General features: G+C 37.0%; 1 protein-coding gene across 10 annotated transcripts in view; it reads right to left on the reverse strand.

Moving 5' to 3' along the window:
* Positions 1–24,752, reverse strand: part of LOC117993521 (cytosolic carboxypeptidase 1-like) — a 101,996-nt gene that overhangs the window by 74,390 nt on the left and 2,854 nt on the right. For 6 of the 10 annotated variants that reach the window (XM_069503017.1, XM_034981325.2, XM_069503009.1 and 3 more), the window contains exons 2-19: positions 23,410–23,544; positions 10,111–10,193; positions 9,923–10,013; positions 9,529–9,609; positions 7,971–8,138; positions 7,450–7,581; positions 7,189–7,320; positions 6,232–6,375; positions 5,483–5,680; positions 5,141–5,402; positions 4,821–5,068; positions 4,538–4,733; positions 4,027–4,149; positions 3,815–3,941; positions 3,297–3,504; positions 2,536–2,705; positions 1,920–2,057; positions 1,602–1,780 (exon numbers count right to left, since the gene is read on the reverse strand). In XM_069503017.1, the coding sequence (XP_069359118.1) occupies positions 1,602–1,780; positions 1,920–2,057; positions 2,536–2,705; positions 3,297–3,504; positions 3,815–3,941; positions 4,027–4,149; positions 4,538–4,733; positions 4,821–5,068; positions 5,141–5,402; positions 5,483–5,680; positions 6,232–6,375; positions 7,189–7,320; positions 7,450–7,581; positions 7,971–8,138; positions 9,529–9,609; positions 9,923–10,013; positions 10,111–10,193; positions 23,410–23,536 (2,807 nt within the window). In that variant the 5' untranslated portion in view covers positions 23,537–23,544. Of the gene's footprint in view, positions 1–1,601; positions 1,781–1,919; positions 2,058–2,535; positions 2,706–3,296; positions 3,505–3,814; positions 3,942–4,026; positions 4,150–4,537; positions 4,734–4,820; positions 5,069–5,140; positions 5,403–5,482; positions 5,681–6,231; positions 6,376–7,188; positions 7,321–7,449; positions 7,582–7,970; positions 8,139–9,528; positions 9,610–9,922; positions 10,014–10,110; positions 10,194–23,409; positions 23,545–23,653; positions 23,673–24,752 lie in introns of those variants that run through there. The other 4 variants (XM_069503001.1, XM_069503007.1, XM_034981332.2 and 1 more) reach the window with 4 other exon arrangements.

The following is a 24,752-nucleotide window of genomic DNA, read 5'->3' on the forward strand; positions in this document are numbered from 1 at the left end:
AACGTCCAATTTTAATCATTCAAAGACCAAATATTATCTCCATAAACTGTTCTTAGTGATGAAATTTATTTATTTTGATAAGGATTAATAGCATGAGTAAAATAAACGCGTTTAAATGTAGTCCAAAAAAAATTCAAGATTTTTAAATAAAAAAATGGTTGCTGTGCCTCACTCGACATAGATGGGTATAGTGTGTCGCGGACTTTTTTGTAGATATTTATAAGATCTACAATTAATTAGAACATTTTATGGTTCTATCTTTTATAGTTTAGGCAGCGTACGCAAAATAAGTAACTTTTCTGGTTGATTTTTTACACCTTGTGTCCGAAAAACCCAAATATCTTACGGAACCCTATTTTTTTCCAAAATAAAATATAGCCTATGTTACTCGTGGATAATGTAGCTTTCGAATGGTGAAAGAATTTTTAAAATCGGTCCAGTAGTTTTTGAGCCTATTCAGTACAAACAAACAAACAAACAAACAAACAAACAAACAAACAAACAAAGTTTTCCTCTTTATAATATTATTATATATTATATATTATATATTATATATTATATAGTGTAGATTTTGACTACGCATATACTGCCACCAGTAATTTAGTTTTCCTATTCAATGAAAAATTAGCCTTTGGCATCAAGTGAGAGTGACCATTCAGTTTAAGATGGAAACCAGAAAAATGGTTTTTGCGCGGAATCCGAAATGCTTTATGGCTTAGCCAGTAGATTAAATGTAGTAACTAGCATCGGTTGAAGCCTCCCACTAAATAAGACATCATCTGATTTAGATACTACGAGTATAATAAATTCCTGAGAAACCAGGGGGTAATCAAATCTCCCGCTTATAATCCTTCCGATCGAATTTCGGCCACGAGGGAGGGCAATTTCCACAGGCATGAGCCATCTGCGTGGGATATACGTGCACGTAAACGTTTGCGCATACACAGAGGTAAGTGCACTCTGTGTATGCGCAAACGCTTCAACTCTACGTCAATTCTCTCACTCTCATAATAACCCAACTGGATGGCAATCCGACACGAACGGAGAGAGATTAAGTATGTCAAGACGTCAAAGTTAAAAAGTCGGCTTTTCCAGGATAGTAAGTACTAAAATTTCTTGACAGAAAACTCCAATGCCTAAAGCACTAGGTACCCATATTATAAAAGCGAAAGTTTGTTTGATAATTGGTTTGTCCTTCAATCACGCCGCAACGGAGTAACGGATTGGCCTGATTTTTAGAAGAATTTTGAAGACCTGGAGAGTGACATAGGCTACTTTTTATTCCGGAAAATCAAACTGTTCCCACAGGATTCTTGAAAATCTAAATCAACGCGGATGAAGTCGCGGGCATGAGCTAGTACCTAAATAAATACCCGCTTATAAATAAGGCCACAGTCGTCATCATCATCTTTAACCGATAGATCCACAGCTAGACGTAGGTCTCTTGTAGGGACTTCCACACGCCACGGTCTTACGCCGCCTGACTCCAGCGGCTCCCTGCGACTCATCTAATATCGAACCGACCAACCACCTACTGGGGGGTCACAGTACTCACACCAAAAATGTTGTCTTGTCATGTAAATAATGTCAGATCCACTTACCAACCATTGATGACTCCCTCCACGTTGAGCATGGGCACGATCTTGAACACGTACTTGGCCCGCAGCGCCGCGCCGGGCTGGGTGTCGGCCAGCAGGCAGCCCAACGTGCCGTCCATCACCCACGACGCGTTGCTCTCCCCGGGGTGCACGCGAGCCGTCAGGAATATTATTTCTCTATCCTAAAATATTATATCTACTTAAGTAATTTGACTATGAAGAATTCACCGTGTACAACTCGACTCAAATGTAATGTACAATTGTCAATTAGCTTTATGGAGTAACTTTTTACATACATTGTAAAATATAGGCAGAGCATACCACTAAAGGATTGGAAGGCGTATCTTCCGCGGTTATGGTCAGCAACGGAACTTCATTGTTGTTGAGCGAATAGCAGAGAGGCTCGGCACGGAGGTAGGCGCTCGGCGGCATCTGGGTGCTCCATTGCCATATCCTAGTCTGAAAATAAATTTATAGTCATCATCATCATGATCAACCCATCGCCGGCTCACTGCAGAGCACGGGTCTACATAATATTTTGTGATACAAATTCTTGAATATTTAAAAGTAGACGATGCCCGCGCCTTCGTCCGCGTGGGTTTAACTTTTTTAAATTCCGTGGGAACTTTTTGATTCCTCGGGATAAAAAGTAGTCTATGTAAGCTAACTCTGCACCAACTTTTATCAAAATCTGTTGAACTGTTGGGCCGTGAACAGCTAGCAGACAGACAGACAGATACACTGACAGACAAACAGACAGACTTTGGCATTTATAATATTATTAGTATAGATTGAAGGACTCTAGGTTGTTTTCCATAAATAATGTGCAAGGATGCGCAGGGATGAGAGTTTCAAATACATGTCTCACCATGCATCCTCGAAAATAAGGATTTAGGCAAAATTAAAGGGTTTAAAACAAATAGAAATTGTGACTAACGATCATCATCGAATATGTAAATGGGAAATGATAGGCGAGGTAGCAGACGTCGTTAGTGTGTGGGAACTCGATGTTGAACGTGACGGTCAGGTAGCATTTGCTGTTCTTTTGATTCGCGTAGTGGTAGCTGTTGCGGTAGTAGCAGATGTCGGAACCGACTCTCACCCAGCCTGAAAAATAAGAGAGTTCTACTGAAAATACAAATTGAAACACAAATTCATGTGTTTAAACTAGAAGAAATAACAATGTATTAGGGAGATTTTAGCAGTTTAACAGACAATCGTCTGTATCTGTCTGTGCAATCAAAGCCAGACCAAACTTTGGAAAACGTATCATCATCGTAGTATCTTAATTTTTTCTCACTGACCTAGCCTATTGAATTATCTTGGAACTCTTTTAAGATATATCCAAAATAAAGTATAGTTCTTGCATTTCACGAAGGCCACTGACTCATGCTTGTATTTAAGTCATATCAGTATACGTAAGGTACACTAAATTGTGTGCGTTTGACAGCGCTTGCTCGCGACTGATTGGTCCGACATGCACGCACACTTACGCAATGACCATGTAAACAACGTTACCACAAGTAAAGTTCACTAGCCTTCGTGAATTGCAAGAACTGTATCTATCTAATGAAAATATATTAAGTATAGATAGAACCGTAACATTTATGTTTTAACAAAATCGTTAAAAGTTGCAAGGTTCTTAAAAAAGAAAAAGAAAAAGAAATTCAAAAACGTATTAAGTATGAATTTTATTACCTGGTTTTCCGAGAACTGCGTCCTTCACAGAATACATTACAGGCTTCATGCCAAAGTTGAACTGGCTATCTGATTTCTCACAATTTACAATGTTGAAGACGTAGGGGCGGCCCTGTTGCATGTTGCGCACTTCAAAATAGAACCATTGATGTCGTTTTGCAGAATTTACGTCTGGCATTAGAATTAGCTCATATTCTCTTGGACCTACCTGTCAAAGCAAAAAAATGTACTTATTACTATAAAATTTTGGTCGTTAAATAATAATATGTATATAACAGCGAAGTAATCATCTCTTTACTTTTACTATCTTACATGTAAAAAATATGTTCGCCCCTCTGTCTGTCTATTCGTCAGTTACCTATCCGTTCGCACATCGTTTATCCGATTAAGTCAAAATTTTGTACAGTTGTTGTAGGAACTTACGGGAAGGTTTCTGACATATGTGGTGTGCGAGTTGCATTGCAATGCATGCCGGAATAAGCTAGTTGCATGTCAATAAACTGTGTATTTTAAATCACCTGAATTGCTTTTCTAAGGTTTCCCGATTCAAATCTTGATTCAAAACTCAATCGGGACGCGAAGGTATTCACTTTTGTTATTTCTTGCTCATCGGTGTTATTGAGGAGTAAGTTATCTGCGCTTAAACTGAAAGAAAACCTTGTATGAATGAATCTGAAACACCATTGATGTGATAAACAAGGTTGGATAAAGTATTTTTTTGGCAACGTACCTTTTTGATGCCGTGGAGTCCGTAGTCGTGCCAGAAGCACTAAGAGCATCTAAATCATAAACAACTTCGTTCATGTAAGACTCTGGGTTTATCGCTCTTTCAACACACGACAGCAATTTGTTCCTGTGATAAAATTTAGAACCATTATTTTTCAAATCATGCAATTTTTTACGGTTGTGAGGGATTAATTATTCCATATTGAAAAGAATCGTCGGAGAAACAAAACTACTGACAAAGCACAATGGAGTAAGTAGCAAGATAAAGTAGCAGTGGTGAGTCGATAAATCAATAATTTCATGTCTGTTACAAAAGCGATATCCGCTAGTTGAGACGTATTCTGGAGACCTCCAGCCCCACAACGACAAGTGCAGTGCGGGATGATCTCTATCTCGATGAACTGATAACCGATCTCTACTCCAGAACACATTTGCTATAGCGACTATCGGTTGCTAATTCGTTGAGCTGTCGGTTACTTTGATTATCCTACGGAATTTGAAAGATAATACTATACCTGCAAGCAACTCTCTCCATTTTATTTAAGGGCTCAGGTTGAGTGGAACCTTGCCCTCCTACCATATCCGGATAAGCTACCTTTACAAAAGGTATTATACTTCTAACTCTTGAAGATATTGTAGAATATACTGATGCAAAAGTACCATACTTTGAAATGTCTTTATGAATTTTCAGTGAGGAAAAAGATGTGGTAGCTGCAAATAAATTGGTTGGTCAAAAACCCTGAGTGCTAGAATACCATTATATAGACAAATTAAAAAAAATTACAGAAAAATACTTACATGTACTTTCATGCACTTTATGATATCCTTGCAAAAATGAATATGTTTGTGATAAACCTAAAACGGTGTCATAATCCGTACTTCCTATACCTCCAGCAAGAGATAGTGTTGAAGATGTTTGATTGCGATACCCACTAGTTTGAGGGTTAAATATATCATCTAGTATGGAACCACGTGAGTTGGATCGACTTTTTACTAGTCTAACTTGTTTATTATAGGATCCAAATTCTTTAAAATAAATGTAATACCTGTAATGAACATTAATATGTAATAAGTCAAGATAGGTTTATTAACCCTATGTACAAATCAAGCATACATACCGTTTTAAGTCTTCTATTTCTCTCTCATTAGGATTGATCCAAAGGGCATTTTGTAAGCTTTCTCCACTTTTTGTTATTTGAGATTTCTCTAAATCTTCCGCTTTCATTTCGGTTTCATTATCAAAATCAATATCTGGATACTCGTCGATGTTCTCAGTATCACTATCAGGTTCATCGTCTTCAATGTCTGAATTTATTGTCTTTGAATCTGAGTTTGCTCCGTCTTCATCATCTTCGTGACATGGCCATGTTGTGTTTGTACCTGTAAACGGGAAAGACATTTGACGAATTTTGAAATGATTAATAAACTTCATAGTATTTTAAATTTAAATTACCATATACCTTTCAATATAGGATTGAGATTAAACGAGGCGGGGCTATTTGCCGGCACTGGTAAAGCTTGATGCTTCAGACATAAAGTGATGACGGAGCAAACTCGTGCTAGTAGACCGTCGAATTCAATTTCGTCTGGGCACTGAGCGCAAAACCTGTGGAGTGTTTGTACGTGCTTTTTGATGCACAGAGCACGGCGTCCCGCTTCTAGAATTTAATTTTCTATATAATTAATTGTTAAAAACTTAGGGTTTAAGGCATATTGCGGCAGAGTCAAAACGAAGCAAGCCTCTTTTCTAAAATATTATAAAGTAAACAGAACTTTATCTCTATTAATGTTTGAATCCTCACTACTACAGGTTAACTAGAAGAGAATATCTCTAGGTGTTAGGTTCGCATATTACGTACATTCTATTTTTATGTGCACTTAATAAAGAATTTCAAACAAGCGATAATTTGCTTTTAATTTCTAGTGAGGATCATTTTGAAAAAAAAAATGAGAGAAGATGAAGACGCATCGCGTCGCTTTGACTCAATGTGCCTTGAGCTGAAGTAGTTTTTTGTGTTCGTCGTTTATAATATAATATTTTTGAGTATTTTTTATTTTAATTTATAGTCATGCATATTTTGTGTTCATTTTAGTTCATTTATTTCAAAATATTTTATGTGAAGCGTGTAATATTTCAATTTTATTAAATTCTTTATATGCATGATGAATGTGAGTGTTTTCAAGTTTTGTGCATACACAAAATACGTACTTATATTGCAGAGATGTTGCATAGTCTGTAGGATGTGTGCGCAAATCTTTAGCCTCATGCGTCCTTCATAGCGATCCCATCGGTCGAACACCCGTATCAGCACGCTACAAAGGCCTGTCTTCACGATCTGCATGCAGCATACCTCTGTATGAGTTACCCACGTGTGACTGAACTGACATACATACACTTATTGCATTAAACGTGCAAAAGAGACAAAACAATCGTATATAGATCGGTTGCTGGTGCGCACTGTGTTTGTATTTTATAATCGATCTGTCGTGATCAATACATTTTATTAGGTCGGTGCATAAGTTTATTCCCTTTTTTTATCGAAACTGTTACCTACAATACAATTTAAGTACAGTACAGTAAGTAGTTAGCCTTACCTAATTACTTAATGTACAAATTATGGCCGCGTGGAATGGTGAAAATACTGGCTGGCTGCATTTCTGCGCTGAATAGCCAAACTTTTGCCTTGTTCGTTGTTTGGTCTACTAATAAGTAGCTTACTTTATTTACTACTATATTACTATAGGCCTTATAAAAATTATATATATATATAAACCTATTTACTAATCTTCTCTCTTTTACATTTTATATTACGACAGGAGACGCAGTAATGCCAAAAAATAATAAAGATCATGATCTTTATGATATTGAAAACAAGGAATAATTTATGCAACAACCTACTATAATGACGACTCGATGCAGTATGTAGATGAGGCAGTGATTTTAAGCTATCATTGTAAATGTATTCGGAATGTACATAGATTCTTATTAGAAATATAAACTATGAACAATACAGTATCACCTGGTTACCTATCCCTGATTAATATTTGAAATCTTCAGAGATTTCAAAGAGAGGCAAATATGCCATTCATTCTATATTTTATTTCAGATTAGATCTATTAAATATCTGTTTAAAAAAAAGAAGTAAGTGATGTGATTACGCTTAACTGTTTTTGCTGAAGTAATCAATGGCGTCGAGGCAGAGCCGTAGACGGGCAGTGGGAATGCAACCCAGGCTCACTAATACTCTTTCATATGTACCTATTACTCCATCTCGTATTAAAATAGAGGTTGTTACAGCTGCAAAAGAAAAATAATATCGAATTACCAATGTTTAAGTAGAATTTAAAGTAATGCAGTCAATTGGCAATATTGAGGTGTGACTTGTTTTTGAAAGCTATTAGCGTATTTACAGGATAAAATACTTACAATTTTTTGCTAGTTGTTTCAATATAACCAGTAAAGGAAATATTAATTTGGTGTCCGTAAAATGCCCTTTTAGGATGAGATGCATTGTCCTCACACAACCCAACATTCTTACTTTCATTGCAAATTTTGGATCTGCAATAAAATTAATGCCCAGTGGGATACGAAAGAAATACTTTAGTACTAATACGTGAAGTTACGATAAATAAACAATGCAACAGTAATGTTCTGTCTTCTGGTTTTAAATTTTAAAATCTAAATGCATGGTTCTAATATGATATTAGTATATCAGATCCATGCCATTTATTGTAATGAAACGTTCCCGCATAAATTAGACAATTTTGAAATGACTAACTGTTGAGTTTTGTGTCGCCTCTGAATCTACTTTCCGAATTGACGGTAAGTCTTGACACATCACATCCATGATGCAGGTGAATTTCGACGTCCTAAGATTAACCCAAGATTCGAGAGGTACAGAATCTGTGTTGAGGTGTTTGAGAAATAATGAGATTTTTTGAAGTTACCTTTGGGTGCCAGAGCTGCTAACACCCAAACCAAGTCTTGCATCATCAGCTCAGTACTAACGTTACTGTCCCGTTTGCTGTGTATATTAAGCAGTGTACGGATCACCACCTGCGTGCCGTTTATCGAAATGAAGTGCTGTGAACATTGTTGTCTTGCCACGTTGTTGGCTGTAACGTTTCATATTTTTTTATTAATGTAGTTTTTTATCAAGCTGAACATTTAGGATTGATGGTCTGAAACAAATGTCTTAGGTGCAAGGCCCACCGGCAAAGCCGAGGCGTGGTGCCTTTCTTGATAAAACTCAAACTAAGCTATGTTTACTTTGACATACAGGCGGCGGCATGCGTCTTGACTCTTGCGTGTTTTCTTTTCAGTATAGTTACCAATTTTAACAGTTTATCAAAGTACATTAAGCTAACTTTTGTTAGTTACCAAAAAGACTCGGCTCTATTCTGTCAGTTTGTATTGGCCCTTAAAAACGAAATATTGCGCAACACAATTTCGTATATGCAACTAAAAAGCCTGAAATTGACAGCGTGACACATTGGAAACTGTTCGGCAGGACGTCACACTTTACGTGCGCGTACGCTTGAACGATTTGTAACTTTATGAAAAACGTCACATTACAGTTCAGACTTCAGGGGTGCGGGATAAAAGGAGCGTACGATCCGCAGTGTCATTAGACACGTCGCCGTAGCGCTGCGCCGTTTCAGGCTTCAGCGTGCAAAATATGAGACACGCAAAGCTGCTCGAACCATATCAAAAGGCGCGAACATGAAGTTTCCTAGGTACCTGTTATATGTCATTTCATTGTTTCAGACAATCAAATTCAATTGCGAAAAAATATACAGTGGGTTTCATGAGCTGAATAAGCCATTTAATAGTACCTATTAGTGGTTTAATTACAATCATAATGTGAATAATAAAGCTTGAAAGCGTATATATGTGACAAAATACTCGTGTTATATTGCACAATCTTTCAAATGGTTAACAAGGTCACCCACAAGAGTAGTCCAATGTCTTTTAATTGAAGTTTGTTAGTGGGTGTACAAAATAAAGGGCAAACGGATTTTTGTCCTACATTGCAATTACGGTCCACCGAAATTTTTACGGAGGCTGTATTTAGGCACGGTTTATTTATTAGAAGTGCCATGGCCAGAATACCTATCTTTTCCATAAACCAGATATGGTCTAATTTAGACACATGAGCTATCGCTTGCCACTTCTATAGTATCGGCGCCTTTCAGTATTAAAGGGTAAACTGAAAAGCATCTTAAAAGTTAAGAGTAAGTACGTATCTTTTTACGTTTTATTTAACGTGTATTTGGCATTTTGTTCGTACAGCAAATGTCAATAAACAGCCTCTATTATATGGAAAGTGCAGTAGGTACCAAGACATGTTACGTTATTCGTTCGATATACTTACTTAGTACGTTAAAATCACCAAATAATTAATGCATGTTAGAAGGAAAATAAATGAACAAAGCAAGCAGTCAGAAACATCTTTTTTGCTACATCCGTGCTAATCAGCAATGCAAAACACACACGTTGACATACCCTTTTTAAAAACCGGTAATTTATTTTCTTTCCCTGTCTTTTTCGTATCCTTCTTCTTCGTAGTTGGTACTTCAACCGCTACTAATTTTTATTATTATTAAAAAAAAACTATAAAAGTCCAAGTTACGATTGAATGAAATTTACATCCATGTCTTAGTCAATTTGAATGCAATTACACAATCTTGGTGATAATAATCCATAGTAAAAGGCCTCATAATTTTATTTTAACTTAAAATATTTAGATTAAATTTTTATTGAAACAATTAATACATCCATCTTTTATTCAAAGAAAAAAATTATGGGCATAGCTTTCATGCAGTGGGATCTCATACTATAATAATTATATCAGAATTATAATATCGATAAATGACTTATTATGGATCGTAATAGTTACCCGAACATTTTTTTCCTTTTCCCTGTTTTAAACATAGTGCTTCTCTTAATATAGAAGTTATATACGTTGAAGTTGGCGTATCTCTGGAATTCTGAAAAGTAAATTAACTTTATTATTAGGTATACATTTTAAAATATTTTTCACTAAATCAGGAATATCTGAATTGCACTGGAGCTACTTATTCTTACCTCTAATATGGACAGTAACATCTGTATGGCTCCCGATTGTTTATTCCAAAGTTTATCGAGAGTGCTTTGCCGAATATGTTTGTCTGTAATAAATACATTTATGGAATAAGATTTATTTTTTATTTTTATTCAGATACAAGTTAGCCCTTGACTGCAATCTCACCTGATGGTAAGTGATGATGCAGTCCAAGATGATAGCGGGCTAACCTGGAAGGGGTATGGCAGTTTTTATTAAACCCATACCCCTTTGGTTTCTACACGGCATCGTACCGGAACGCTAAATCGCTTGGCGGCATGGCTTTGCTGGTAGGGTGGTTACTAGCCACGGCCGAAGCCTCCCACCAGACCAGACCAGAAATTTAGAAATTATAAAATTCCAAACCCCTGCCAGGAATCGAACCCGGGACCTCCCACTATTAAGACCACAGCGCTCACCACTGCGCCAGGGAGGTCGATGAAATATATATTAATCAATTTCTTGTCAATGGTTGCTTTTGTTCGCAATGAAGAGTTGGACAGAGTTTTAATTTAGTTTATTTAGCGTATGTTATAACTGCACAATTTCTGCGAGATTTGTGTACCTATAATTTTTTTTAATGATATTTTAGAGCGCATGACTAAAATTAGGTAGGTATTTGAGCGATTCAATTAGTTTTTTCAGTTTACGTCATTATTTTTATCCTTGTTTATAATAAAGTAATATAAAAATTGGAGTCAAATACCCAATTGTTAGACAGCAAGAACCAATTAAAAAATTTCACCCATTTTAGCCTTTAAGCACAAGAATTTTAAATCTGCATTGCAGCATTGTAGAGATGTGATCCATATATTTTTCTTTAGTGTATTGTCAAATTCTTTAAAATAAGTACGTCAATAAGAAGAGGATGGCCTCGGTCGTGTCCACAGTCCACCTCAATGGCTTCCGTGAAATTTTGTCATAACAACAACGCCGGAGTAAGGCCGCTGAAGGCCTACAAGTGGTATTTTAAAAGTACGTTATACTCGTCCTATTTGTGAATAACGACGTACAGGTATATAATTATTCAACTATCCAATCATAGGCACTACTTTTTTATGCCTTAATTTAAAGGATATTAAACTTCATAAAATACTAAGATTATTTATATTTTTGTTACAATATACCAATTATTCAGCTAATAAGTAGTATCCCAAGTTAAACCTTCATAGTTTATGAGTAATTAATAATTATTATGGATGACGTTAGAAGACCATAGTGCAATACTTTAAAAAATGAGCTAGAATAATAAGTAGACTTTGGTTAATTAAGAGCATACCTACATTACGCATGATGACCTAGATAAAGATGAGAGATCCTTCAAAGAATTCCCGAGGTCAATCTTCGTAGGTCAGATAGCTGGACGAAATGTACATGGGAGACAAAGAAACAAGTGGATCAACAACATAAAGGAGTAGATTCGATATGAAGTAGGTACTCAATAATAAAGAAGATGCACTTGACTGCAAAAGTTTTCACCGGCTGACCCGGTCACTTCTGTTATCTGTGAGCTGACCCGAGCTTCAGTTTGATGATGAATTATTACTAAATCAAAATTCTATGTATACTTGCCATGTACTTGCCTAGTGTCTCAAAGTCAACGCGACACTTTTGATGAATTGTACAAATGATATGTGACTATTCATACAAATGATAAACTGAAGCATGTTACAGTTTTGACAGCAATTATTCTGACTTTGATTTAGAGTGATTTTATTGTGTCTAATAAAGCTGATGGTGAGATAAAAGCGATGCAATGCAGTAAATAGATTTGGTATCTATGATTGGTTGGTATAATGCACGACGCAAAATGTCAGATAGGTAGGTAAAGCTTGTTTTGCTTGTCGCCGTAAAAAAGTTTGACTAAGTACAATCTCAAGTAAGGGAACTTCAACAAAACGTCAGGCTTCGAGGCTTCGACGTCACTGGCAGGCGTCAAATGTTAGTAAGTACATTTGATGCAGGTAACCCTAATGTAGCCCTATTTTTTACGATTTTATGCCACCATAGCCTAATACACATATCGTCGATTCAGAATGAAACCGAGAGTTTCACTCTATTTTGCTAAGTATATCTTCGATGCGGCCACATCTTGCAACTTTGCGAAATGTCACACCCATATTTTAGTACTGAAAAGTGCGTTTACCAGCCTCCAGAGTCCGAACATGTGGCGCGCAAGCGTGCGCCTGTTATGGCTTTGGAGGCTCTTGCCACACGAGTAGATATATAGACTCTACTCGTGTGCTCTTGCGTCACTTGAGGGTGATTTCGTGGTATGCGATGATCACAACTGAGACGTGCTGAAGTGTAGAATGTTATCATCTCAAAACTGGACATTGATGACAATGACATGCCGTCTACGAGTATCTGGCGTTCGGCCAGCGAGGCACGCGCATCCGACGTCACCGTGACGCGGAAGGAGGCCAGGTTGACGTTAGGTCAGAGACACATCTAGCAAGAAATCGTGCACGTGGTAAGTTTCATTTGGTATTTTTTCCACGCAGATACAGATAGCTTTTCTTTAAAAACTGTGATAGCCTAGTGGTTAGGACGTCCGCCTTCTAATCGGAGGTCGGGAGTTCGATCCCGGGCACGCAACTCTAACTGTTCGGAGTTATATGTGCGTTTTTAGTAATTAAATGTCACTTGCTTTAACGGTGAAAGAAAGCATCGTTCAGGAAACCTGCATACCTGAGAGTTTTCCATAATGTTATCAAAGATGTGTGAAGTCTACCAACCCGCACATGGCCAGCGTGGTAGACTATGGCTTAAATCCTTCTCACTCTGAGCGGAGACCCGTGCTCTGTGGTGAGCCTGCGATGCAATGGGTTGATCATGATGATACAGATAGACGCTTTCCTAACATTTTCATATGACACTTTTTGAGTGGAATTCAGCGCGCATTTTTTCGCTCACAGAATGCCGTTATAAATATTTTTTGGCTTTGGAGGCTCTTATGCCACGGTACAAGCTCAACTCTAGAGACCAAAATATAATAACAATAATAAACCTTAATAACACAAGATATCTCTATGAATCGCTGAATGTGTTGCTGATCGCAAATCTCGAGAACAGCTGAACCGATTTCGCTAATTCTTTTTTCATAATATTCCTTGAAGTACGGGGATAGTTCTTACGGAGAGGATTTTTTGTTTAAAAATCCTGAAAAAGAATCGACTGTTAGGCGGTACGAATTTCGCCGAGGCAGCTAGTCCATACTAATAATTTATAAATACGAAAGTGTGTCTGTCTGTCTGTCTGCTAGCTTTCCACGGCTCAACCGTTCAACCGATTTTGACGAAATTTGGTACAGAGGTAGCTTGTAACCCGGGGAAGGACATAGGCTACTTTTTATCCCGGAAAATTTAAGAGTTCCCACAAGATTTTTAAATACCTAAATCCACGCGTACGAAGTCGCGGGCATCAGCTAGTATACAATAATTTTGAGTATTGTCATAATTTCTGCCTCTAATAAATAGGGAAACACCTAATCGGGTAAGCCACTTAGTTATTGACTAAATGGGTAGTTATTTAGGTGTACGCGGGCTAAAAGATTTTTTTGCAACTTTTTTGTTTTATTTTAAATCGTAGTTAGTGGTAAAAAGCAAAAGTGTACTTCATTAAAAGTGATTTTAAAAAGTTTTTTGAAGAGTGGAAAATATTGGAACAAGAATCTTGTTGGTAACCAAATGTATTTTTTACGAAAATCAACCTAAGTATATTAGTCGCAAAAATATCATTCAAAAACATTCCTCACTAGCCATATTATAAATGCGAAAGGTGTGTTTTTTATTAGTTTATTGGTTTGTAGGTTTGTCCTTCATATAATCACGTCGGAACGGAGCTACGGATTGACGTGATTTTTTGCATGGGTAGGTATAATTTAAGTTCTGGAGAGTGAAGGCTACTTTTTATGCCGGAAAATCTAAGAGACGGGGTTTTTAAAAACCTAAATCCACGCGGGCGAAGTCGCGGGCATCAGCTAGTTTAATAATAAAGAAAGAAAACTGCCGTGTATGTTAAATTCCTTATTATAGCTTTCTAGAAAATATACTGCTAAAGTCATGGCAACAAAATATTGGCGTCAGCTCACGATGCGATCTGTCTGACGACCATGTTCATTATTCGTTGAAAGTACATTATAACATCTAAAAATAATTAGTATAAAAATGCGGTAATAACCGAGTGAGGGGGGGGGGGGGGGGGGTGGTGTTCCCAGGGGGACTTTTCAGAGTTATGTGCGTTTAAATATCACTTGCTTTAAAGGTGAAAGAAAACATCGTGAGGATACCTGCATACTTGAGAGTTCTCCAAAATGTTCTCAAACGTGTGTGAAGTCTGTCAATCCGCACTTGGTCAGCGTAGTGGACTATGGCTAAACCCTTCTCATTCTGAGAGGAGGCCCGTGCTCAGTAGTGAGCCAGCGATGGGTTGATGATGATGATGAAAAAACCAATACAATAACAAAAAAATTATTTTTATAAATCAAGTGCCGAGATATACACTGAAGCGACCAGGGATGGGATATGACATAGGTTCGAATCCTGCTGGTTCCGCAATTTTTGGATATTATTTAAAAATTGTTTAGAAAATTCCTTGAAGTGTAGGTGAACACATTATCATAAAAATCATCAAGCATACATAAATACGTGAATTGCAAAACTCATAAGTCATAAACCTCCAGTCGGGTAAAAGGCTAATAACGAGATCTATTTTTTGTAGAACGGAAGCCGATTCCAGTTTAATAATACATCAGAGCTAAACAGCTGTCCACTATCACTGCGGACAAATCAACAGTAAGTAGGATCTTTTATAAATATCACATACCTACTTCACGTTCGCAGCTATAATTTGCTCTAGATCGTGTTAATTAATTTGCTAAAATTCCTGTTCGTGTTTTTGCGATATTATTTGTGCCAATCGTTTGTGTTTAAAACGATTGCAGGTTCGAATAATGAATACTCCTTAGTCTTACGCATATCTTTCGTAAAAAAACTGGCCAAGTGCGAGTCGGACTCACATACGAGGGGTTCCATACCATACAAGATACACCACAAGATACACCTAATTTTTTTATCGCTTTTAATTTGAATGGCGGCCATTTAGAATATAGCGGTAATAGACACACTCTGTGAAAATTTCAATTCTCTACCTATTAGAGTCCCCGCAGACAACAAACTTTTTATCGGCCGATAGTTTGGTCGATTTCTTAATCAGTATGAAGATGTAATCGTTATAATTTGCGCAGTTACATACATCTTGCGAGGACTCTTACGGTTCATGACACGGCACGGCACGGATGGCTTTTTCGAATCTATGTATGTCATCATCATCATAATCATCATCATCAACCGATAGACGTCCACTGCTGGACATAGGTCTCTTGTAGGGATTTCCACACGTTATGGTCTTGCGCCGCCTGAATCCAGCGGCTCCCTGCGACTCGTCTGATGTTGTCCGTCCACCTAGTGGGGGGTCTTCCAATACTGCGTCTTCCAGCGACTTTTATGTATGTAATATTGTCATATTCTTACTCTGTAGTTTCAAGTACGAGTGAGCATGGGTGACGTGCGGGTGCGATACGTCACGTACTGTAATCATTTTTTTACGACGTCCTTCGTGCTCCTGGCTGCACTGCAACGTGTCGCTGGTGTCACGCGCTGTGTCTGACGAGGCTTATCCACCTACACGTGGCACACCTTATCGATCAGATAGCGAGACTGCCAATCTATAGGCAGCAGTGCTTTAAAACTGCAAGGCACAATTTGATATTTTGGAATAAAGTGGGTATTGATTTCCTTAGCTAGTTTTCAAGTAAGTTTCAATAGGTAATGTGACTGGGAGGCAGTAAAAGGATAGATTTAGAAGTTAAATAGTCTGGTCACAATGGTTTCTGCTCTCTACTACTAATATGATGGTGGTAGGTATTATTATTTCCTTCGGAAGTGCAAGAATATATTTTAAAAACATTTTAGCGTTTACTGACAAAATAAAGCTTACCTCTAATTGCCAGTTTATTTTTTATAATTTTTTATTTTTTTATTTTATTTTTATTTTGACAATATGAAAAGTGAACAATTTACACCACACTTTTAGACCAAAGCACTTTATAAAAAGCCGAGACTGGTGTTGGCAGATTGCAGCCCAAATAGACCGTAGTCTGTGCTAGGGCTGACAAAGTTCATCGACTTCTCACAAACATTCATACAGACCTATATAATTTTTAATTTTATTTTAAATTAACATCTATACCTTGTCCATTCCCAGGACGGCCCTTTGACAGCTCGTTTCATTAGCTAGTAATATAATAAATATTGTAAAACAAATTAATAAAAAGAATAGGTAGGCCTTCTATGTACTTCTACAGTGTAAAAAATAGATTCCGGTGGTATAGAGCGTGAACGTCGGTATACTGGTTAGTTCCGATCTGAGCCAATGTCAAGGCAACACTTGATTTATGCCAGCGCAGTGTATAAATAGAACTTGAGGAGTTAAACCGTGCAACGTTAAACTTTCTGAGATTGACAACTTTAATGCGAGCCAAGAACACATTGATTCATAGGCACGTTATTGACAAATTAATTAAAAGACTATTGAATTACATAGGGCAGGGGAAGCGGTGATAGTCTAGTGGTTAAGACGTCGACCTCCTATGCGGGGAGTCCGAGGTTCGTACCCGCAGCTCTGGATTTTCGGAGTTGTTTCCGTCTATATGTATATCTGTCATTCAGTCAATCTGCTAGCTTTTCACGGCCGGTTTAATCGATTCTGATGAAATTTGGCACAGAGATAGCTTATCGCGGGGAACGACATGACATATGTTACTTATTTTTTATCCCGGAAAATCAAAGAGTAGCCACGGGATTTTAAAAATCTAAATCACACGGGCGAAGTCGCGGGTATCATCTAAAAACTTGTAATTTCAATTACTTTACCATCTAAATCCGTATTATTAATATTATGCTTTTTAAGTTGGCCCTTGGCTCTTTCTTAAAATTGATTTACTTATCTAAGATTAGGTCTAAAATACCATAACCAGAAAGAAACCAGAGTGAACTAGAGTGAGGGAACTCTCGGTTTGAATCGACAATAATATTATGTCAAATATTACACTATGGTGACGTGAAATTATAGAAAAATAGTAGGTAGGTACTATAAATACCTCAGAACAATGACTATATAAATACCTTAGGGCTACTATTTGACGCATGCCAGTGACGTCGAAGCCTAAACGTTTTGTTAGAAGTTCCCTAACTGTCGTGAACTGTGCCATAACTAAATACAAAAACGGCTAGTTATCTAACTTTGAAACTAGAAAATACTAATATTTGTTCATAAAACATTTTAATTTTCTTGTCTGTGATGTAACCACAAATTCACGGCTTTCGGATTTATTCCTTTACTTGTGCTATAAGACCTACCTACCAAATTTCATAATTCTAGGTCAACGGGAAGTACCCTAAAGGTTTTCTTGACAGACACGACGACGCACAGACAGACAGACGAACAGATAGACAACAAAGTGATCCTATAAGGGTTCCTTTTTCCTTTTGAGGTACGGAACCCTAAAAATAGTTTTTACTCTAAATAATAATTCTATTGCTAGAAGCTATAGCAGTGGTAGCAATAAATAAAACACCCCAAGTAGGCTGAACAGCAACGCCCTCGATATATTTTATTGACCCAACATAAAAGGCCAAAAGGGGAGCATAACACCCTGGCACAGGCGGTACTTATTGTAATGTGCAAGTAATGAGGAATTTCCGATGGGCAACCATAAATTAATGGTAACACCTAGGGAAGGCGGCACGGCGAGGAGTTTTTGAACCTGGGGTATTAGTATGGCTATTAAACACGCGATATTACTGCAATGACACTTATCTACCCCGGATAAGATTGCAGACAGTCGTTTTCTGCAATTTATATCACAAGGTAATATGAACCACTCAGTAATTTTTATTCCAGAGATACACATAATTGTACAGTATTTTGTGTTTTTAGGGTCACTTTGTTGTCTGTCTGTCTGTCGGTCTGTCAAGAAACCTACAGGGTACTTCCCGTTGACCTAAAATCATGAAGTTTGGCAGGTAGGTAGGTCTTATAGCAGACATAAGGGGAAAAATCTGAAAACCGTGAATTTGTGGTTACATCACACAAAAAAAAATTTGGTCATGAACTAATAATCAGTATTTTCAATTTTCGAAGTAGGATAACTATATCAAGTGGGGTATCATATGAAAGGTTTTTACCTGTTCATTCTAAAACAGATTTTTATTTATTTTTATGCATCATAGTTTTTGAATTATTGTACAAAATGTCGAAAAAATACGATCAGTACGTAACCCTCGTTGCGCGAGCCTGACTCGCACTTGGCCGGTTTTTTATTAAAGATAGGTATGCGATCTCGCATGTGATCTCAGTCAGTAGATAATGACTGGTGATAGAAGGCGCTAAGGTGGAAATAGTAACTAATAGGTAGGTAGATGTGACATGTAGATCCTTTCTCTATTTTCTCACAGCTTTTATATATATTATGGAATTTTATCAAAACTAAATTGGTAGAATTGAAACCATACTATCAACCATACTACCTTCTCCGTTTATAGAAATATTTTAAAAATGATGGACATACATCTACACAATCAATCTTAGTTATCAACTAAGCTTATGCTCGCGACTTTGTCCGCGTGGACTACACAAATTTCAAACCCCTATTTCACCGCCTTTAGGGGTTGAATTTTCAAAAATCCTTTCTTAGCGGATGTCTACGTCATAATCACTATCGGCAAGCCAAATTTCAGCCCGATCCGTCCAGTAGTTTTAGCTGTGCGTTGATAGATCAGTCAGTCAGTCAGTTAGTCAGTCACCTTTTCCTTTTATATATTTAGTCAATATATTTAGTCAATTCAGACAAAATTAAGATTTTATGAATATAATATTAACGTAGGTACCAGTTACAAAGTTTCACAATGATAAAAATTCGTAGTATAGATGTGGAATTTTTCATTAGTTGAATCAAGCAGTTTATAAAACTTAGCTGTATTACTAAGCCAAAAATATAGTGTTTCCGAGTCATTCAAACTTATAAACTGCCGCTTCACACGCGAGAAGTTCTACTGAATTCTGAAATGGATTGCGTAACTTTGATATTTGTTCAAAGTTTGATAAAGAGCATAAAGTGAGGGCGAACGAAAATTACGTCGTCAGTGGCTAATAAGTTATTAAGCTTTTTGGAATGGTAGTCGTTATTCATGCAACGTTCAAAATTTTTAATCAACATTATTAATATTAATAACTAGACAATTCCCACGACTGTATCCACGTGGGTTTATCCCTAACCACTCACAGGAAGAACTCTTCCGGGACAAAAAGTAGTCTTCGTCCATCCCCGAAATGTAAGTTATTTCTGTATCTGTCAAAATTGGGCATATATAGATGGGCCGTACAGATACACTTTCGAATTTATAATATTAATATAGTAGATAAGTACTCAATGGAATCATCAACTGTAATACAGAAGTCAATAATATGCAGAACAAGAAAATATTATCGATGGATAAGTTCACCGTCGTTTCGTCATTCGTTCTAAAGAAGACATTAGTTTATAAAAATTAGTTTTATTTTTGCTCTCGGCGAATGGATACCTGCAGGTATCTTAATATAATTTTAATTAACATTTTTCAAAGCACATAAAATTTATAAACAAGTTGTTTACAAATAAGAATACGATCACAGATGTAAATCAATTGTCTCTGGCATTCACTCTCACTTTTATTTCTGTGTTATTTATAGTCTTACAAGTTCATTGTAATATAAACAATCAATATAATCTGATAGGCTATCTCTATTCGAATTCAGAGTTCTAAAGTCGACGAAAACTCAGACATGTGATGATAATTTATAATGTGTGGAGTGTGAATTAGTTTATTATAAATCGTTATTATTTACATTCATTTGGACCATTTCTATCATTTCCTTCCTACACACGGTGAACGTGTCACGAAATTTCTATCTGACCAAGAATTCAAATGAGCATTTAGTTGGTAGCTCATACGAGCGTTGCTCAATTAACACTACCGTAAGTTTTTGTTTTCGGCGAGGGAAACCGTCAAACGCAACGTTGGGACTCTTGCCAAGTAGCAAAAATGTATGGACGAGCGTCAAGCTTTTAGGTAATAAAGATGTAATATCAAAACATAATTTGTCTAACGTATACAAGGTCTAGACAATCCAAATCATGTGAAAATTATTCTCTATATTTAGGTATGTCTTCAATATTGTAGGCGACGCAATTACCTTATTGTCATTCCTTTTTTATTTTTCTAAATAAACGAAAGAAGATTCGAAAACGCGCGGACTTTGACCACATTAATTTTATAATAGGCGCATCGCCTCAGTCAGCCAATGCACGCGATCGTGGCAACAGTCAGTTAGTTTCTCGAGTCTCACGTATCGAATAACCCAGTGTGTTATTTTATCGCCTACAATATGATTTTGTCTATTTTGAAGAGATAACACGAAAACCATCATAAATAAAATTCCATGAACATTGTTGTTCGAAATTCAAGAACTCTTCGATTTAATTCCATAAAATTCAAGGTTTATACTTTTAACTTGAAATTACGGACAGCAACGTGATAAAAACGATTATCCGCTATATATCCAGTTTAATGGCGGCCATATTGATGTCGGATGTTCTGAGCTTATCGTGCCTTTGATTGCAAAACTATAATGGGAACTACGATGTATTTATGTAAATTATAGGTTCCTTTTGTAGTATAAATAATAAGGTGTAGGCTCGCTAAATGGTCCGGTTTTAACTTCCAAGAAGTACATCACAAATCAAAAAAGAAGAAATAAAATAGCTTTTAAAAAGGACAACGTAAAACACCAATATCACGGACTTGCCTATAGAGAAAGGAAAATATCTAGGACCCTATATTAATCTTTTTTGAAATTATCTTTTTGAAAAATAAATCTAAATTCAAATAAAATTCACTATAACTTATATTTTTAAATCTGGCCCTGGCCTCGTCATAGTACGTCCACGATGAAAATATAAAATCTAAGATAACCTAACAATTTTCTTTAACTTACCTATATTTAAAAATAACTTAAAATATTAAATGTTGGTGAGTTTTATAAGAATGATACACAATATACTTATACATATTAATATTAATTTTATAGTCGTTGATCGAGTTAACTCTGATGATTTTGAGCTCAGCAATAAAACAAGTGACGGCAGCCGGTATAAATAACACGATACTAGTGGACTAAGAGCCAGCGCGTGCCAGACCTTCGGTATTTTATAAAAGCTTAAAGTTTCTCTGCGTTCCCAGCACAGGGAGAAACGATCAGCGACTATGAAGTTCGGATCATGGTGACTTTGGGAGATAACAGGTAATGAAGGTGTAAAAAAGCTTATGTCTAAATTTAAAGTCTATTTTTAATATTTTCTTTGCATTGTCAGGTACTTAGTATCGTGGAATACTCCCTGCCAGACACCTTTAAACTTTAAAGGCATCTGGTAGGGGGTTGCCATGACATTAAGCGTCTGGCAATGCATGACGTGATTATACTATTTTTAAGAAAATAAAAAAAAAATACTATACTTTGTCGTAATTTTTTTTTACCCCCATTACCTGTTATCTCCTAAAGCCAACATGATGCAAACTTCACGTCGCTGATCGTCTCTCTCTGTGTTGGGGAAAATACGCAGAGAAACTTTCAGATTTAATAAAATAACGAAGGTCTGGCACGTGCTGGCTCTCTCTCTATAGTGTTTTATGTGCTACAACTTCGGATTGGTTTTACAGCGTGGCGATTAGGATTTGCATTGTGTAGAAAACGGCAGTAATAGTACCTAAAATACCCGTTTTACTAGACATAACATCTGACAACAAACATTTAGGTTTTCTGCCGTCAATTAAATCGAAACAAACTAAGTTAAACAACTTTAATCGAGGATATCTATAGATGAACTGCATATTTTGCGTTCTTTGTAAAAAGCCAGCAGTTTACATATCTGCACTTATTTAAATAATCAAAACGTCTCTATGTTTTCAATGACTTTTATTTCAATCAATGACGTTGTGGCAAGGCCGTGCAACTTTTATAGCCTTCATTAAAATTCTAGATGAATTTACTTTTAGTCACAGCGAGATGACGCAAGGTTGCATTTTTTTTTCATGTTATTATATTGTATTTTCAACAGTAACTTCTAGTTTATTTTCAGCGATAGCGAAATGTTCAGAATGGCTCTTTAAGTCAAAAAATATATGTGCCTACTTAATTACTCTATTTATACAGTTAAAGCGGTGATAGCCTATTGGTTAAGAAGGCGGACGGCCTTCTTTTCGTGAGGTCGGGGGTTCGATCCCGGGCACGCACACCTAACTTTTCAGAGTTATGTGCGTTTTTATAATAATTAAATATAACTTGCTTTAACGGTGAAGGAAAACATCGTGAGAAAACCTGCATGCCTGAGAGTTCTCCATGTTCTCAAAGGTGTGTGAAGTCAGCCAATCCACTTTATGCCAGCGTGGCAGACTATGGCCTAAACCCTTCTCACGCTGAGAGGAGACCCGGCTCAGTAGTAGGCCGGTAATGGGTTGATCATGATGATACAGTTAAAGTGTGGGCTTGCTTCTGTATTACAAAAGTAGTCAATATGACTGAATTTATATAGGACATTATTGACAGACAGAACTCCTCTTTCTTCCGCCCGTATTTCTTACTCACGATGAAAAAAGTTTTTTACTTTCGACTTTTTAGGATTCCGTACCTCAAAAGGAGAAACGGAATCCTTATACACTTATACCTTAACACTTTGTTGTCTGTCTGTCTGTCGCTTGGCCGGTTTTTTTAAATGTGAGATAAGCTTGCGCTTGATGACAATTATTATGCCTAATGCGTAATAAATATAAAAGGAAAAGGTGACTGACTGATCAATCAACGCACAGCTCAAGCTACTGGACTGATCGGGCTGAAATTTGGCATGTAGGCTATTATGATGTAGGCGTCCGCTAAGAAAGGATTTAATAAAATTTCAATCCCTAAAGGGGTGAAATAGGAGTTTGAAATTTGTGTAGTCCACGCGGACGAAGTCGCGAGCATAAACTATCAGGCATTATTAGGCATCTAATAAAAAGCAATGATGAGGTCTATGTTTGAGCGCGGTTCTCTTGAAGATGCCTACTCACTCTTGTCTTGAAGTTATGTAATTTATACTTGGCAGGAAATAAAGCACACCGGACTCTGGAGGGATTTTAAAAGTTTACCGTGTGATGTGAGGCGGGAGTTGATCCTTGCGGTGATGGCTCGTGCCACCTCGGCAGAGTCGGGCGCGCGCTGCTGGTGCGTGCGGAGGCGCTCGAAGAGGCACTCGGATGCTGCGTCGTCCGCCATGCGGTATGCTGCAGGCAATAGTTAATTTTTTTTTTTTTTAGTAAATAAGTTTGATATAAGAAAGAATGCAAAACATTTTGCTGGCTATCTATCCTCAGTAGGTAGGACATTTCCTACCGAGACAAGCAAGAAAGCAAGCCAGAAACTCGGCGGGTGCTCATCATGTCGCGAGAAGGTACATAGACAGGATTTATGCGTTCACGTTCTAACCATTTTTACATTGCAATCCTACCGACCGCCTCGTGTAATTTTAAATTATTTCCATGTGAGCTCGCAGCAATTATGGCTTCATTAACATTAAAGGGTTTCTTTGCAATGGAGCTGTTCTGAAACCCACGAGAATGATGTATTATTGTGAGTTGAGTTGCCATTTTGAAAGAGTAGGTACATAGTAATATTTATCAAGTTATATTTTTACCGTATAATTCAATATTTTTTTGAGCGGATATCCGCATTTGATGGATATCTATAAAACACGTCTGTATTGTCATGCAATAAATACTCAACAGGGTGAAATGTACCTATTCATAGGGAGCATTCCACCCTTACCTTTAAAAGTTTTGGCGTGCAGCAATGAATAAATATTTTACTTTTGAACTTTCCATATGGGCAGCGCTACAGAACGCTAAATCTATATATATAAAAGGAAAAGGTGACTGACTGACTGACTGACTGAATGACTGACTGACTGACTGACTGATCTATCAACGCACAGCTTAAACTACTGGACGGATCGGGCTGAAATTTTAAAAAAGGATTTTTGAAAATTCAACCCCTAAGGCGGTGAAATAGGGGTTTCAAATTTGTGTAGTTCACGCGGACGAAGTCGCGAGTGTAAGCTAGTCTAAATATATAAAATGAAAAGGTGACTGACTGACTGACTGATATATCAACGCACAGCGTAAACTACTGAACGGATCGAGCTGAAATTTGGCATGCAGATAGCTTTTATGACGTAGGCATCCGCTAAGAAAGGATTTTTGAAAATTCAACCCCTAAGTGGGTAAAATAGGGGGTTGAAATTTGTGTACTCTACGCGGACGAAGTCGCGGGCATAAGCTAGTAAGGTATAGAAATAGTAACCGTAGTGTTTTCAATATTAATAATTAGGACTGTTTGTCCCAATACTAAACATTTTAAGCAACTCATACAAAAATTAATCAAAGGAATATATCTCTATGCAAATTGAATTGTAATGTTATGCAAAATGAGTAGG

The sequence above is a fragment of the Maniola hyperantus genome, chromosome 2, assembly GCF_902806685.2.
Source record: "Maniola hyperantus chromosome 2, iAphHyp1.2, whole genome shotgun sequence".
In the NCBI taxonomy this organism is placed as follows: Eukaryota; Metazoa; Arthropoda; class Insecta; order Lepidoptera; family Nymphalidae; genus Maniola; species Maniola hyperantus.